Raw genomic sequence first — 17,568 nt, 5'->3', positions numbered from 1 at the left:
GCAAGTTTGAATCTTGAAATTGATCTACTGACAATTTGTACAAAAAAAAAAAAAAACAATGTTTCAGTAAATGTACTTTTTTATACATAGCATGTTAAAGAGTTTTCATTCATCATCATTGGTGTCCTAAAGACAAAAACATTAAGGCATTCTTTCTCTGAGGTTTTTAATGAAACTGCACAAGACATTTAAGACATTACAGACAATGCAGTAGGATTTTCTGTAAAGGTGATTTGAAACAGTGTGTATTGTGAAAAGCATTATGCAAATAAAAATGACTTCTTTATTATTGTCAAGTATTAATTTCTGTGTTTATGAATCTATGTTTTAAAATCATGAAGTAATTTATTAATTATTTTAAACAATGTGATTAAAACAACTTGTTTGAGAAAACTTCTCTGTAGGCCTAATCTTTCTTTTTATTACTTAGAGCGGCATCCTTGAAGGCTTGCTTTAAGTTCATTAACATCAATTAACACAGTGGAGCAAATATGAATTAAGCGCCTTTGCAGTTGCGGGTCTAGTTTTAATAAATGTCATAATATTTTCCACAGCATTATCATTTTAGTTTTAATTGTTTTGATTGTCTCACTTCATATTGTGCCTGAAATTTTGTATTACACGTATAAATACATTTTATAAATGCTTGTTGTTTAAATGTTTTTTTTTTTTTTTTTTTTAGATTCTAGATTTACTAACTCTCAAAAATGTCTCTGTGGTAACTATATTTAAATCAGGGGAGCTGTGATGTTTAATGTCAGGCTTTTCTGAGGTAATTGACATCAGTGGGAATCAGTAGACAGACAACAAAGCATCAATAGATCTTGAGTAGTGCCATATTTTGACAGGAATTAAATCGAGGCTGTGAGAGATAGACATTCAGTCTCTTAAAAGTGTTGTAGGCTACTGTTGTTTAGTTTTGTTGTTGATAGTTCAGCTGATGAAAAATTGAAAATGCATCTTTCCAAAGAATTTCAGTAGACAGAAAACTCCAGAAAACACGAGTTGTGAAAATAAGATATAGGAACATCATACAGTGCATGCCATCGAAGAAACTGTAAGTCTGCTCCTCACAACCTTGTTTTCTTTCCCGTCAGAAATTAAATATGGTGCTAGTCTAAATATGGTCTGTTTACATTATTTAAAATAGATATGAATTCAAATAAAAAAAATGTGCATTTCATACAGTCAGTTTCATAGAAAAATTTTGTCTCTCACCTTTGGCATGTGTCATATCAGCAGTAGTATATTACATGAGAAATGCAACTGATATAAAATCGTTTTAAAGTATTTGTAGTTTATCAATGATAAACTGTAAAAACATCCACCAGAGAAGATGCTGGTTGAAATATTTTAAGAGTAAGGATGTGTTTCACTGACATTTTAAACCAGGGGTAAAATAAAGCATAGATAAGAGGATTCAGACCTGAGTTAACATATACAAGCCATAATAGAGTGGTTGAGGTTGATGCCATTTCTGTATTTTCTGACGGAGACAAAATAAAGTATGGAATATAACAAAGCAGATAAACTGTCACAATGATTCCTAATGTTAGAGTAGCCTTGCTTTCAGATTTCCTCCTCACAGAGCCTTCCTTTATACATTTTCCACCCTTCAGTTGAGAGTTAATGATTTTGACTTGCTTGTATGCAACATAGAATATCCTCAAATATAAAGTTATGATCAGAGTACAAGGTAACAGAAAAGACAGCAACATGTCAATAACTCTCCAGATAAAATTAATCATAATGGTGCACTTTCCATAACACTTATCTGTTCTGTTTATAATGTTGAAACCTCTATTAGTGCTTACAAGGGCAGTGTTATAAACTGAAGAGCAAAACCAGCAGAGACAGATTATCATTATAGTTTTAGTTGTGGTTATTTTCTGTGGGTACAGTAAAGGGTGACACACAGCCATATAACGATCAGCAGCAATGAAAGTTAAAGTGCTAAGAGATGTTGAGAGAAGCAGTGCAAGAGTAATTTGAAACAGTCCACAGTAAGTGTCTCCAAAGTACCAACAGGTCTCAATCAGCCTGATGGCCTCTATGGGCACGACAATAAGTCCAATAAGCAGGTCGGCCACAGCCAGAGAGAGGATGAGCAGGTTGGTTGGAGTGTGGAGCTTCTTGAAGTGAGAGATGGAGATGATCACCAGCAGGTTCAGAAACACAGTACATGCTGACAGCACTGAAAAAAACAAGTACATGAAATCATATTCATATCTAGAATGTCTTCTCTTGATACATGATGAGTTTATGGCGGGAAAGCAGTATTGAGTCTGATCCTCTGTCTCATAGGCCATGAATAAGTCTTTTCCTCTTTGGAGTTTGTTCTGCTGTTTTTCCTGTGCTTTCATTTATACAGTGTCTCAGTCAGGTTCACCAACCCATCTACCGCCCTTTCTGATGCAATATGCTGCAACATATAATACATTTTTATTTTGTTATTTGGCCAAACAACTATTGGGAAACCGGGGGACAATTAAAATTGCACATAATGTCTGTAAATCGCACTGCTATCTTTTGGTATAAGAAACAAATAAATGTGGGATTTTTTTTTTTTTTTTTTTGCTTTAATACTTTTTCTGAATAGTTTTTGTCTTTATATGGTATTCATTCTTTTAGCTGTCAGTGACAATGCATATTAAAGCAACAGTGTAAGTGATATGTACATTGTTATCTTTAGGTTAAATCATTAATCACTAATATTTTGCGTAGCAAATGAGTCAAGATTAGTCTTCAACTAGAAACTTGAATGAAATAATATTCATTACATATTGAAACAGTTCAATCTTTCCATTCAGTCACACTATGTTTCTGAATTTAGAACCACACTCAAACAAATAGCACTTTGGCTGAACATGATTCAATCATGGACAGTGGTTCCACGTGATTGAAACAAGTTCTCTTAACAAAACAGAATCAATTTAAACCCAATAAAATGGTCCATGTAAAACTAACTTGAATGAATGTTGTTCATTTAACTTGAATGAATGGTGTTAGTTTAACATGAATGTATGGTGTTAGTTTAACATGAATGAATGGTGTTGGTTTAACTTGAATGAATGGTGTTCGTTTAACTTGAATGGTGTTCATTTATTATGAATGAATGGTTTTCATTTAACTTGAATCGGTTATGTTCTCCTATATTTATGCCTTGTCTTGTTTAGCCTACATGTTTATATCACGTTAGACAAAGTCAATTAGGTCAAGTTACAAGAACTAGGTATAATGCTAGTTATAAATGTAAATTCTATTTTCTCATTCTTCAGTGACTGTCAAACAAGACTACAGAGGCAGCAAATGGAATGAAACTAATCCATTTATTGGAAACAAGTTCTGAATTCTGTTGTACATACCACATTCAAAGCTTAAGGGAATACAGGTTCTATACAAGTTAAGCTCAATCAAAAACTTTTGTGTCAGTGTTGATTACCACAAAATTATTTTGACTCGTCCTTCCTTTTCTTTAAGTGAGGCACTTACTATGGAAGAAAATGGGCCGATTTTTGGAGGGTTTAAAAACACTGTAAACCCGTATGTTTCCTTAACCTAAGTGTGAACATTTTGCAGCTTAAACATAAAAAAAGCAAACTGCATGTAGTAAACATATTTAATATAAAAAAACAAGGGACAATTATTGACAAAACATGAGGCACAACACTGAAGAAAAAAAACAAACACATTTGACTGCGACAGGATAAATTATCTGCAGCTGCATTAGTGTTCCACATCCTTCAACGTTAAAACCTTATAAAGCCACCTATCTTTAAAACTCTTTTGGGTAACTCAGATCCAAAGCATAAATCAGTCCAAATGTAAAAAGAAATATGAAAAGCTTGGGCAGGTGGGTGGTGACTTCACTTTCAAGAACAATTCAATTTCTGACCAGATTGTAGTGAATTGCAGCATCTGTGAGTTCTCTGACCACTGTTAACTGGGCAGCTGGTGAATATCCAACATTTGGCTCTTCTGAATCTTCAGCCCTGAAATGCAGAAATAGAATAAAGTGGCATAATTAAAGAACAATTTATTAAAATCTGTTTCAAAATACACACCTACATAAAAGAATAGTTCACACAAAAACTGTCATTATTTACTCACATGTTCCAGACCTGTATAACTTTATTTCTTCCATGGAAGACAAAAACTATTTTTTTACAAATCATCTTCTTTAAAAGGATAGTTACCCCCAAATGAAAATTCTCTCATCATTTACTCACCCTCATGCCATCCCAGATGTGTATGACTTATTTATTTAGCCGAACACAAACAAAGATTTTTAGAAGAATATTTCAGCTCTGTAGGTCCATACAATGCAAGTGAATGGTGACCAGAACTTTGAAGCTCCAAAAAGCACAAAAAGCAGAATAAAAGTAATCCATAAGACTCTAGTGGTTACATTCATATCTTCAGATACAACAAGCAGATCAACAGATCAATATTTAAGTCCTTTTATGAGTATACATTATGATGGCGCCACGGATGGCCGCCTCGTGTGTAGCACTCCTTTTGTTTTGTTGTTTTTGTTTGTTTGTCCTGTGTTTAGTAATCTTTTTCCAGTCAGTTTTACCAGAGACGAACTGCTGAACATTCGACAGCATGTACCAGTCAATCTTTTCCCGGTTTTTGAATATTCAGACATTTTGCTGGACATTTTGGTTGGAGGTGCGGCTATGTTATTCGGGAGACGCAGGCGAGGGAGACGAGCAGGCACGCTGGTCAAGCTCCTTCGGCGCAGCTTTCGAACAGCACTGCCGAGCATTCATCTAGCGAATCTCCCCTCTCTTCCTAACAAAATGGATGAACTACATCTCCTCACCCGCACAAACAAAGACTTTTCAACCACTGCTGCCTTGTGCTTCACAGAAACCTGGCTGAGTGAAGCCATTCCGGACAGCACGTTACATCTGCCGGGCTTTCAGCTGTTCAGAGCGGATCGCAGGATGTGGTGGAACATGCTTTTACATTTTGTGGGGCAGTGGTGGCTCAGTGGTTAAGGCTCTGGGTTACTGATCAGGAGGTCAGGGGTTCAAGCCCCAGCACTGCCAAGATGCCACTGTTGGGCCCTTGAGCAAGGCCCTTGACCCTATCTGCTCCAGGGGTGCTGTATCATGGCTGACCCTGCACTCTGACCCCAGCTTAGCTGGGATATGTGAAAAAAAAGAATTTCACTGTATATGTGCAAATGTATAATGTGTGATAAATAAATATAATTAAATTATAAATTATATAATTATATAAATTATTATTACATCAATGAAAGTTGGTGTACAGATGTAACAACATTAAAGAAGATGTGCTGTCCTAATTTGGAAGAGCTCTTTATTAACTGTAAGCCTTTACTACTCACCGCGGGAGTTTTCCTCGTTTATTCTGGTGAGTGTTTACATCGTGCTAAACGCGTGTTTGAATGCGCTGCAACATCAGATCACAGACACGGAACAACAATACCCGGACTCAATTATTATTATTCTTGGGGATTTTAACAAAGCAAACCTCACACGTGAACTGCCCAAATACAAACAGACATTACATGCCCGACCAGAGACAGAAATATACTGATCACTGCTACACTACATTAAAGGATGCATATCGATCTGTCCCTCGAGCAGCTTTGGGACTCTCTGATCACTGTCTGGTTCATCTTCTTCCAAACTACAGACAGAAACTAAAATCTGCTAAGCCTGTAGTAAGGACTGTAGAGGGATGGACCAATGAAGCAGAGCTGGAACTACAAGCCTGCTTTGACTGCACTGATTGGAGTGTTTTTGAGGCTGCAGACACCAATCTGGATGAGCTCACAGATACTGTTACATCATATATCAGTTTCTGTGAGGATATGTGCATCCCTACTTGGACTTATTTAACATTTAACAATGACAAACCATGGTTTACAGCAGAACTCAGGCAGCTTCGTCAGGCCAAAGAGGATGCTTACAGGGGTGGGGATAAAGTCTTGTACAATCAGGCCAGGAACACACTGAATAAGGAAATCAGAGTGGCTAAAAGAAGATACTTTGAGAAACTGAAAAATAAGTTTTCAGCTAACGACCCTGCATCAGTGTGAAGTGGCATGAAACAATTTACGAATTACAGGACTCCTACCCCCAACCCTGTGGTGGACCAACAACTGGCTGATGACCTGAATGTGTTCTACTGTAGATTTGAAAGGCCCAATTTCACACCCCACACCCGCTCAGACCTTCACTTCACACAAACACCAACACCTCCTGCAACCCCCCTCCTCCCCCCTCCTGCTACTCAACCTGCACTTTAGATCTGTGAAGATGATGTGTGCTGTGTCTTTCGAAAACAACGGATAAGGAAAGCACAGGGACCAAATGGCAATTCACCTGCATGTCTTAGATCCTGTGCTAACCAGCTGGCCCCCATCTTCACACAGATCTTCAATAGATCACTGGAGCAGTGTGAAGTCCCATGTTGCTTCAAATGCTCCACTATCATCCCCAGCTCAAAGAAACCAAAAATCACAGGACTTAATGACTACAGACCTGTCGCCCTGATGTCTGTGGTCATGAAGCATTTGAGAGACTGGTGTTGACCCACCTGAAGGACATCACTGGACCCTTTCTAGATCCCCTTCAATTTGCTTATCGAGCAAACAGATCTGTGGATGATGCAGTCAACATGGGATTGCATCATATCCTGCAACATCTGGACAGACCAGGGGCATATGCAAGGATCCTTTTTGTGGACTTCAGTTCGGCTTTCAACACCATCATCCCAGCTATTCTCCGGACTAAATTACACCAACTCTCTATTCCCATGTCTATCTGTCAGTGGATTACCAGCTTTCTGACAGACAGGTAGCAGCTTGTGAGACAGGGGAAATTCACATCCAGCACCTGTACAATCAGCACTGGTGCCTCCCAGGGATGTGTACTCTCCCCACTACTCTTCTCCCTCTACACCAACGACTGCATCGCCAAGGACCCCTCTGTCAAGCTCCTGAAGTTTGCAGACGACACCACTGTCATCGGCCTCATCTGAGATGATGATGAGTCTGCATACAGAAGGGAGGTTAAACAGCTGGCTGTCTGGTGTAGTCAAAACTACCTTGAGCTGAACACGCTCAAAACGGTGGAGATGATTGTGGACTTTAGGAGGAACACCCCAACACTGTACCCCCTCACCATTCTAAACAGCACTGTGGCAGCAGTGGAGTCATTCAGGTTCCTGGACACTACCATCTCACAGGACCTGAAGTGGGAGACCCACATTGACTCCATTGTGAAAAAGGCCCAGCAGAGGTTGTACTTCCTTCACCAGTTGAGGAAGTTCAACCTGCCAGAGGTGCTGCTGATACAGTTCTACTCAGCAGTCACTGAGTCTGTCCTCTGCACTTCAATATCTGTCTGGTTTGGTTCAGCTATAAAATCGGATATCAGAAGACTACAAAGGATAGTTCGGACTGCTGAGAAGATTATTGGTTGCCCCCTGCCCTCTCTTCAAGAACTATACACTTTCAGAGTGAGGAAAAAGGCTGGAAAAATCACTCTGGACCCCACTCACCCTGCCCACTACCTTTTTGAACTGTTGACTTCTGGCCGATGCTTCAGAGCACTGAGCACCAGAACCGTCAGGCACAGGAACAGTTTTTTTCTCTCAGGCTATCCATCTCATGAACAGTTAAAACTGCCCCATTGAGCAAAAATTAATGCAGCTTAGTCTTTTTATATTATCCAACACATCCAACCTCTTCTGCCATTACATTACCTTGCATTGTATGTAACCGATTTGTATTTAGATTTGCACTATGTATGTGCATGTGTGTATGTATGTAAGTGTGTATGTATGTATGTATGTGTATATATATACAGTTGTGCTCAAAAGTTTGCATACCCTGGCAGAAATTGTGAAATTTTGGCATTGATTTTTGAAAATATGACTGATCATGAAAAAACAAAACAAAAAAAACAGTCTTTTATTTAAGGATAGTGATCATATGAAGCTATTTATCATCACATAGTTGTTTGGCTCTATTTTAAATCATAATGATAACAGAAAGCACCCAAATGGCCCTGATCAAAAGTTTACATACCCTTGAACATTTGGCCTTGTTACAGACACACAAGGTGACACACACAGGTTTAAATGGCAATTAAAGTTTAATTTCCCACACCTGTGGCTTTTTAAATTGAAATTGGTGCCTGTGTATAAATAGTCAATGAGTTTGTTAGCTCTCATGTGGATGCACTGAACAGGCTAGATACTGAGCCATGGGGAGCAGAAAAGAACTGTCAAAAGACCTGATTAACAAGGTAATGGAACTTTATAAAGATGGAAAAAGATATAAAAAGATATCCAAAGCCTTGAAAATGCCAGTCAGTACTGTTCAATCACTTATTAAGAAGTGGAAATTTGGGGATCTCTTGATGCCAAGCCAAGGTCAGGTAGACCAAGAAAGATTTCAGCCACAACTGCCAGAAAAAATTTTCAGGATACAAAGAAAAACCCACAGGTAACCTCTGGAAAAAGACAGTGTGGTTGTTTCAAGGACCACAATACGACAATACTTGAACAAAAATGAGCTGCATGGTCGAGTTGCCAGAAAGAAGCCTTTACCACGCCAAAGCACAAATAAGCCCGGTTACAATATTCCTGACAACACCTTGACACACTTCACAGCTTCTGGCACACTGTAATTTGGAGTGACGAGACCAAAATTAAGCTTTATGGTCACAACCATAAGCGCTATGTTTGGAGAGGGGTCAACAAGGCCTATAGTGAAAAGAATACCATCCCCACTGTGAAGCATAGTGGTGGCTCACTTATGTTTTGGGGGTGTGTGAGCTCTAAAGGCATGGGGAATCTTATGAAAATTGATGGCAAGATGAATGCAGCATGTTATCAGAAAATACTGGCAGACAATTTGCATTCTTCTGCACGAAAGCTGCGCATGGGATGCTCTTGGACTTTCCAGCATGACAATGACCCTAAGCACAAGGCCAAGTTGACCCTCCAGTGGTTACAGCAGAAAAAATTGAAGGTTCTGGAGTGGCCATCACAGTCTCCTGACCTTAATATCATCGAGACACTCTGGGGAGATCTCAAACGTGCGGTTCATGCAAGATGACCAAAGACTTTGCATGACCTGGAGGCATTTTGCCAAGACGAATGGGCAGCTATACCACCTGCAAGAATTTGGGGACTCATAGACAACTATATTTTCTTTGTTGCCATGTTTTGTTTTATGATTGTGCCATTCTGTTATAACCTACAGTTGAATATGAATCCCATAAGAAATAAAAGAAATGTGTTTTGCCTGCTCACTCATGTTTTCTTTAAAAATGGTACATATATTACCAATTCTCCAAGGGTATGCAAACTTTTTAGCACAACTGTATATATGTATATATATAGTATATGTGTGTGGATGTATGTATATGTGTGTGTGTGTGTGTGTGTGTGTGTGTGTGTATTATATATATATAATATATATGATTTTTTTAAAGTCTTGTTGCTGTTTTGTATTGTTGTGTACTGGAAGCTCCTGTCACCAAGACAGATTCCTTGTATGTGTAAGCATACTTGACAATGAAGCTCATTCTGATTCTGATTCTGATTATTTTTTATTACAAATCTCCACTTTCACTTTCAGATATGAAAGTGAAACTAAACAGGCTTTCAGATGTAAACGTGAAAGTGGAGATTTATAGTAATAAAGGACTTAAATATTGAAAGATTTCTCACCCATACTAATTATAACAATTCAGAATACATGAGTTTAACAACTGGAGTCGTATGGATTACTTTTATGTTGTTTTTAACTACTTTTTGGAGCTTCAAAGTTTTGGCACCCATTCACTTGCATTGTATGGCCTTACAGAGCTGAAATACTCTCATAAATATTTGTTTGTGATCTGCAGATGAAAGTCATACACATCTGGGATGGCATGAGGGTAAGTAAATAATGAAAGAATTTCCATTTTTGGATGAGGTATTCCTTTAAGTTTCAAAAATGGTTAAATGATTTAGAAATGCATGAATAAATTAATTTACCCCGCATGTTTTGAAGAATCTTGAGGCGTCTTCTCTCAGCAGCACAGGAAGTGCACGAAGTGGTTTCACTTCTGTGGACACTATGTTGATCCTGAAAGTAAATTTTTAATCTAGTTTTAAATGTTGAACATGTTTAATGTGTTATTCAGCCTAAACATTGTGAATTATCTAAAAGCCTTCATTCCCCAACTCAAATTCATAGCTTTTGTAACCTTCACAATAGTCTAAAGATAGGAAAGCTAAGGCCCAGACGTAATCTGTAGACATTTTTGTCTTTTTCCAAGCAGATTTTTTGGGAAAATCTGCAGAATTTTGTGGATGGGATTTAAACATGGTAAAATGTCAAGTGAACTTGAGAGTACTGTACTCTTAAAGAGCACCTATTATTGTTTTTTAACGTGCCTAATTTTGTTTTAAAGGTCTCGTACAATAGATTTACATGCATCCAAGGTCAAAAAACACTTTAATTTGCTCATAATTTAAATTGCAGCATTACCTTTTTTTCCCAGTGTCAAACAGGACTCGTTCAATGATCCATTCTAAAGGATTAATTCTAAACTCCTCCTTTCAGAGAGCCTACTCTGCTCTTATTGGTCAGATGTCCCAGTCTGTTGTGATTGGTCTACCGCTTTCAGCGCATGTCGGAAAGGAAACGCCCACTACCATATCCTAGTTTCAGCTCCGTCTGAAAAAATGTCCGTTTTACCTTACCAATTTGAACCCGAGTCCGATAGTGATACATCGGAAGATCAACCCGAACCACCATCGCAAGAACGAAGAGAACAGGACGAATGGGGACCAAAACCTAAGCTCCAAAAAGCACATAAAGGCATATAAAAGTAATCCATATGACTCCAGTAGTTAAATCTATATCCTTTGAAGTGATCCAGTTGGTTTTATTGTAGGTGAGAAAAGACAAAAATATAATGAATTTTTCACTATAAATCTCCTTGGCGATCATGATTTCAAGCTCGATTTCACTTCCTATAGCACCTTCTAGCGCTGTACAAATGCATTAAGCACCAGGAAGTGTAATCGAGCTTGAAATCATGATTGTGCTTAGAGATTGCAAAGGCAAGATGTACAGTGAAAAGGTGCTTTTATTTTGGTCTGTTCTTACCAAAACCAACTGGATCACCTCAGAAGACATTGATTAAACCACTCGAGTCGAATTGATTATTTTTATCAACTATCATTCACTTGAATTGAATGGACCAACAGAGCTTAAATATTCTTTTAAAAATCTTCATTTGTGTTCATTAAAAAAAAGTCATACACATCTGTGATGGCATGAGGGTGAGCAAATGATGAGAGAATTTTCATTTTTGGGTGAACTAATCTATACAACTCCAGTGGTTAAATATATATCTTCTGAAGTGATAGTTAAAAAAAGGACTTAAATATTGATCTGTTTCTCACCCACACCCATCATATCACTTCTGAAGACATGGATTTAACCACTGGAGTCTTATGGATTACTTTTATGCTGCCTTTATGGGCTTTTTGGAGTTTTAAACTTTTGGTATCCTTTCACTTGCATTGTATGGACCGACAAAGCTGAGATATTCTTTTAAAAATCTTGTGTACAGGACAAAAAAGTCATACACTTCTGGGATTTTTGAGTGAACTATCCCTGTAAGTTTGGGACAGGCTCAAATTATTCTGTGTAAAATCAAGGTCTGTTGAGCCACAGAACAATATTATACAACTAAGACCATAATACCTTTAAGTAATGAATCAAGGGAATCTCAGCAAGTTCATCATAAGTCTTTACTGACTCCAATGCCTTCTGACAAGATATAAAGTCATCAGTGAAGACTGTGCGGATCAGTTTCTGCATACGTGTGTTTGGTAGATTCTGGTTTGTAAAGCGTTACTCAGCAAACACCTGAAACAGAGAGATAAGAAAAGCTAGTTACATTCACAATGGATTGAAAGACACCTACATCAAACTTGTGCATTTACACAACAGTTTTGCCTGGACATTTTTATTTCTCTTCAACTTGCTTGGCGGTCAGACAATATCAAAGTCATAAAAATGGGGAAAACCAATTATTTCCAATGTTGCCGTTTAGATCAAATAAAGAAATATGGCTATTTTACAGTAAACACACACACACACACACATGTTGGTGCAGCTATCATTATGAGGACTCTCCACAGACATAATGATTTTTATACTGTACGAACTATAGATTCTATCCCCTAACCCTACCCCTAAACCTAAACCCTCACAAAAAAACTTTCTGAATTTTTACATTTTCAATAAAACATGGTTTAGTATGGTTTTTTTAAAAAAAATTATATATATATATATATATATATATATATATATATATATATATATATATATATATATATATATTTTTATAAGCGATTTGAATTATGGGGACACTAGAAATGTCCTCATAAAGCACATTTATAGCATAATACCCTTGTAATTACCAGTTTGTAACCTAAAAAAAAAAGTCCTCTTAAACCACTTAAACCTGCCCACACACACAAACACACACACACTTACTTCGGAAACTTGTACCATGCGAACAACAGAATACATCCACACTGTAATATCCTGTACACGGACAAAACACTCTTTAGATAACTGTTGCTGTTTGTTTTGTATTCTGCATATCCTAAAATATCATCATCAAACTGAAGTTAAACTAAGAGGTTACTTCAGTTACCTAAACCAGCAACTTGCTGTATGTCTAAATTTAATATTTGTGTAGTTCCCGTATTACAAAAATTATAACAGAAGTTATAACTGAAATTGAAATGACTTTCGAATCCACTGGGACAGCAGGGAACATCTTGATGAAGGAAAAGTGCGTGCTCAGAGACCGCATCCAATCACAAGCATGTGTTTGAACAGAAGTACATTCCTTCTCCAAAATAAAACTCTTCTAATTAGAAGCTATACATGCATGTAAACCTTAAATACATGCAAACCGATTTTTTCCCCACATATGGTTCAATAAATAAGTAGCCATTATGTCCAAATTAATATGCACGACAATAAAGGTGTCTGTTCCAGCTCAATATTTTAACGTTTTTAATGTACTTGCTTTGCACATCACATAAAAAGTTTAATTTATTCTTTCAGTACGCAGTAAGTTCATTTTGTTCATTCAGGCCAGATCCTTTTTAATTGGCATCATACGTTGTATTTTGGAATGATAGTGACAGGGGAATGTAGTGATGGGTAATTTATGCTTGATTTACATGTCATATAAATGTAAGGAAGTGTAAAACACAGTTATTAACTTTTTTTATTTAACTCTATGGTTTTACACAGGTTTTTATAACATGAAATGCACTTATTTAACAATAAAATATTTAAATTAATACAAATGTAGTGATAAAGTGAGTCAAAATCTGATCAAATGTAGTTTTTAATTGTCTCATAATATAGTCAATACCTTTGTTTTTTCAGTTTATGTATGTAAAGTAGTGGTTATGTTATGCAAAATGACAAAATATTTCTTTCTTTAGTCATATATTTTCTTGCAATTATACATTTTTTAATATATTATTAACAGCATTTTTATGCATTTGACAGTGATATATTGCCATAATAAAAGCAATTTTTTGTAAAATTAGATAAAATTATGCTACTTTGTCAATCCAGATTACTTTATTTTCACGATTAGTTTTTAAAATTGTCATTTAAAAGCTGTTAAAAAAAACAGATATTTAATGTATTCCATTTATTCAGAATATTTTTGTTAAATCACGTGACACATTTCGATAAACAGTTTATACTTGTAATTTTAATACAATTTTAAATGTCCTGTCATTTTGAAATACAGGGAAAAAATGTAAAACGTATTGGTAAAAATTAATAATAATTGTCACAGTGAGTACTTGCACAAGCACCTGCCCATGTTTGCAAAACATCTTTTGTACTTTTGTTTATATCTACAATATAGCTTATCTATTTCTATTTGTCTTCTCTTATATTTCTTAATTGTATATGAATTGTATTATATTGTTACTCTCCATCTTGTATTTGTTTCTCTGCTTTAACACTTAAATTTCCCCCTGGGGATGAATAAAGTAGTATCCTATCCTGTCTTAAGGGCCTAAGTGCCATCACTCGAGTTTATTTCTGATTTAGGGTTTCACCAATAAGGAGTAAAGGATTAGTTCACACAAATGAAAACTCTGTCAAACCTCTTTTTTTGTGGAACACAAAAGGATAATATATATTTAAGCAATATAACACGAGCAAAAGTGCGATATGGCCCTACATCAGCACTGCTGTGATTCAGCCGCAGTAGGTAATCACAGCAGTGCTGATTTAGGACCATATAACACAATTGCGAGTGTGATATTGCTTATATACAACAGTTCAATGAACAAGTAAATGTAAAAAAATTAGAAAAAACCGAGTAAGGTCATAAAAACGCATTTGTGCATGGAACTACTTTATTGCACGGATCAGAATCTGCTGTTGCTGGTTCAAACCAAATGATGCGTCCAAGCCTTCCTTAGTAATTCAAAAATTTCACTTCAGAAATAGTATCACGGCTTGTGCTGTTTCTAACAAGTTATTGGATAAACAAGGATGGATGGATGTGTGTGTGTGTGTGTGTGTGTGTGTGTTTGAGTGAGAGAGAGAGAGAGAGAGAGAGAGAGAGATGGAGTGTGTGGCTCTCAGCTTTCTGAAGATCAGCTTTCTCAGTGGAAAAATAGCCATCCAAGCGGGGGTATTCCTCCCTATTTCACGGTAGCCGGTGCGCAAGAGTCTTTCACTATAGAAACTGCAATGTTCTCTGCCATTTTAAACAGTGTGTCCACTCCAATGTGGAAAGTCCAATAACAGGTAAGCGCCTTCAGTTTGAGTAATTAATCAGTCTGTTGGGTCTCCCAGCTGTGATGAGCTGTAATGCTGAAGTTGTTCGTTTAAGCCGTTTAAAGCTATTTCCTAGCTTTAGTAGTGTAGTGGTAATACAAGCGATCACAGAGTGCTGTATGTAAACACTGACTGACACAGATTCACTTCAGGTCACCTAACTGGCTCATATTACACATAAAAATGATCTTTTGCCACCACCTGTTGGCTAACATATATAATGTCAAAAAAATAAATACATGTAAAAAAAGACAAACAGTAGCTTTTAACACATCTGCACTGCTCTTACACTTTAGTTTAGAATTGCATGAACACAAGCACAGTGATACACACAGTGAAGCGTCTGAGTGCTGATGGTGTCAGACCATCAGTGCTCATGGAATGTCTCTCGTCCAATCAGATTCGAGGGCCGGAACTAACTGTTGTGTGTGTGTGTGTGTGTGTGTGTGTGTATATATATATATATATATATATATCAGTTTCTTTATAAATAGCATGTTAAGGAGTTTTCATTTGTTGTCTTTGGTGTCCTAAAGACAAAAAATTAAGGTATTATTTCACTAAGGTTTTTAATGAAATTGTCACGGTCCCATCTCTCTGTCAGTCTGGTATTTGGTCTGACAGGGCTGTGACATTATCCGCCCATATCTGTCATTGTGTGAGCGCTTGGTTCCTGTTTTATTCCCGGCCGTGCGCTCTTCTGTCTGTTGTGTTTCATGTCTGGAGTATGGTGTCTGGGTCCTGACTTCCTGTCTAGTTTGGTTCCGGTCTGTGTTGGGACCCAGACATTCATACTCCTTGTCTGTCTGTTATTGACGTAGGTGCATCGCGCTTGTGACATCATGGCTGCATGCACTCGCGTCGATAATCTATGTCGGTCTTTGTGTCTGACTCTCGCGTCCGTGGACACGCCTTGCGCTCGCTTTGCGCGCCGAGGTCGCCAGTTGTCTTCATGTTTGTGCTGAGGTTCGATCACTTCAGTAAGGTGTCGGGTGTGTGTGTGGTCGAACTCTCACACAAGTGTCTTCTCTCGTCTTGTTTGTCGATTGGATTGAGTGTATATCGCCTCATTGTTTTGGCGACGTGCGCTCATGCCAATCATATTTTTGCCTTCTTGCGAGAACACGTGGCTTTGTTATTGTTTCTGTATCGCCACTTGCTTCTCGGCCTTACATCACACCCTACCTCCTTGTTTGCTCGTTATTGCAAACAAGGAGTCATTACTATTCATTAGTAACACCTTCCCTTTATTAATCCGCTTGATTCCTCTCCCTATTTCAGTCTCCTCGTGTTTGCTGTCCAGTACCAGTTTGTCTTGTGCTCTAGTCAGTCCTGTATGTCTTCTAGTGCTTCTGTCAATCCTGATCCCCACCTGATTCCTGTCCGGTTGGCCCTGTTTCCCTCTGCCCCAGTCTGGTTTCCCCTTAGTCCCCTTCGGGGTTGTTTTGGTTACTTTTCCCCCTCGTGGGATTTTGTGTTTATTTATTAATAAAGTTTTGTTTTTATTATTATTATTATTTATTTATTTGTTTTTACTCTGCCTTTGGGTCCTTAGCTCTCCCCAAAAAGTGACAGAAACTGCACAAGTTTTGTGATATTACAGAAAATGCAATAGGTTTTTTCCGTAAAGGTGATTTGAAACAATGTGTATTGTGAAAAGTGTTATGCAAATAAAAATGATTTGATTACATTCTTTATTACTGTCAAGTATAATTTTTTTTTATATCATCTCTGTGTTTATGAATCTATGTTTTAAAGTCATGAAGTAATTTATTATTTTAAACAATGTGATTAAAACAACTTGTTTGAGAAAACTTCTCTGTAGGCCTAATCTTTCTCTTTATTAATTAGAGCGACATATTTGAGGGCTTTAAGTTCATTAACTTAAATGAACACAGTGGAAGTGCCTTTGCAGTTGCGGGTCTAGTTTTAATAAATGTCATAATATTTTCCCCAGAATTATCATTTTAGTTTTAATTGTTTTGAATGTCTCACTTCATATTTTTGCCTGAAATTTTGCATTACATGTATAAATACATTTTAGAAATACTTCTTGTTTATTAAAAAAAAAAAAAAAAAAAAAAAAAAAAAAAAAAACAAACAAAAAAAAAATTTATTAGATTAGATTCTAGTTTTACTAACTCTCAGAGAGATATCTGTGGTAACTATATTTAAATCAGGGCAGCTGTGATGTTTAATATCAGGTTTTCTGAGGTAATTGACAGCCTGAATTCGAGGCTGTGAGAGATAGACGTTTAGTCTCTTAAAATTGTTGAAGGCTATTGTTGTTTAGTTTTGTTGTTGATAGTTCAGCTGATGAAAAATTGAAAATACATCTTTCCAAAGAATTTCAGTAGACAGAAAACTCCAGAAAACACGAGTTGTGAAAATAAGATATAGGAACATCATACAGTGCATGCCATCGAAGAAACTGTAAGTCTGCTCCTCACAACCTTGTTTTCTTTCCCGTCAAAAATTAAATATGGTGCTAGTCTAAATAAGGTCTATTTAAATTGTTTAAAATAGATATGAATTTAAATAAAAAATGCACATTTCATACAGTCAGTTTCATAGAAAAATGTTGTCTCTCACCTTTGGCATGTGTCATATCAGCAGTAGTATATTACATGAGAAATGCAACCGATATAAAATAGTTTTAATGTCTTTGTAGTTTATCAGTG

General features: G+C 36.9%; 1 protein-coding gene across 1 annotated transcript; it reads right to left on the bottom strand.

Annotated features, from left to right (window-relative positions):
• Positions 1 to 1,301: 1,301 nt before the first annotated feature.
• Positions 1,302 to 2,363, bottom strand: LOC127433578 (trace amine-associated receptor 13c-like). The gene has a single exon (XM_051685616.1). It carries the CDS (start codon positions 2,361 to 2,363, stop codon positions 1,302 to 1,304), a length of 1,062 nt encoding a protein of 353 aa, XP_051541576.1.
• Positions 2,364 to 17,568: the final 15,205 nt, after the last annotated feature.

Source organism: Myxocyprinus asiaticus, chromosome 43, assembly GCF_019703515.2.
Source record: "Myxocyprinus asiaticus isolate MX2 ecotype Aquarium Trade chromosome 43, UBuf_Myxa_2, whole genome shotgun sequence".
Taxonomy (NCBI): domain Eukaryota; kingdom Metazoa; phylum Chordata; class Actinopteri; order Cypriniformes; family Catostomidae; genus Myxocyprinus; species Myxocyprinus asiaticus.
This window is presented reverse-complemented; position numbering and strand designations above follow the sequence as displayed.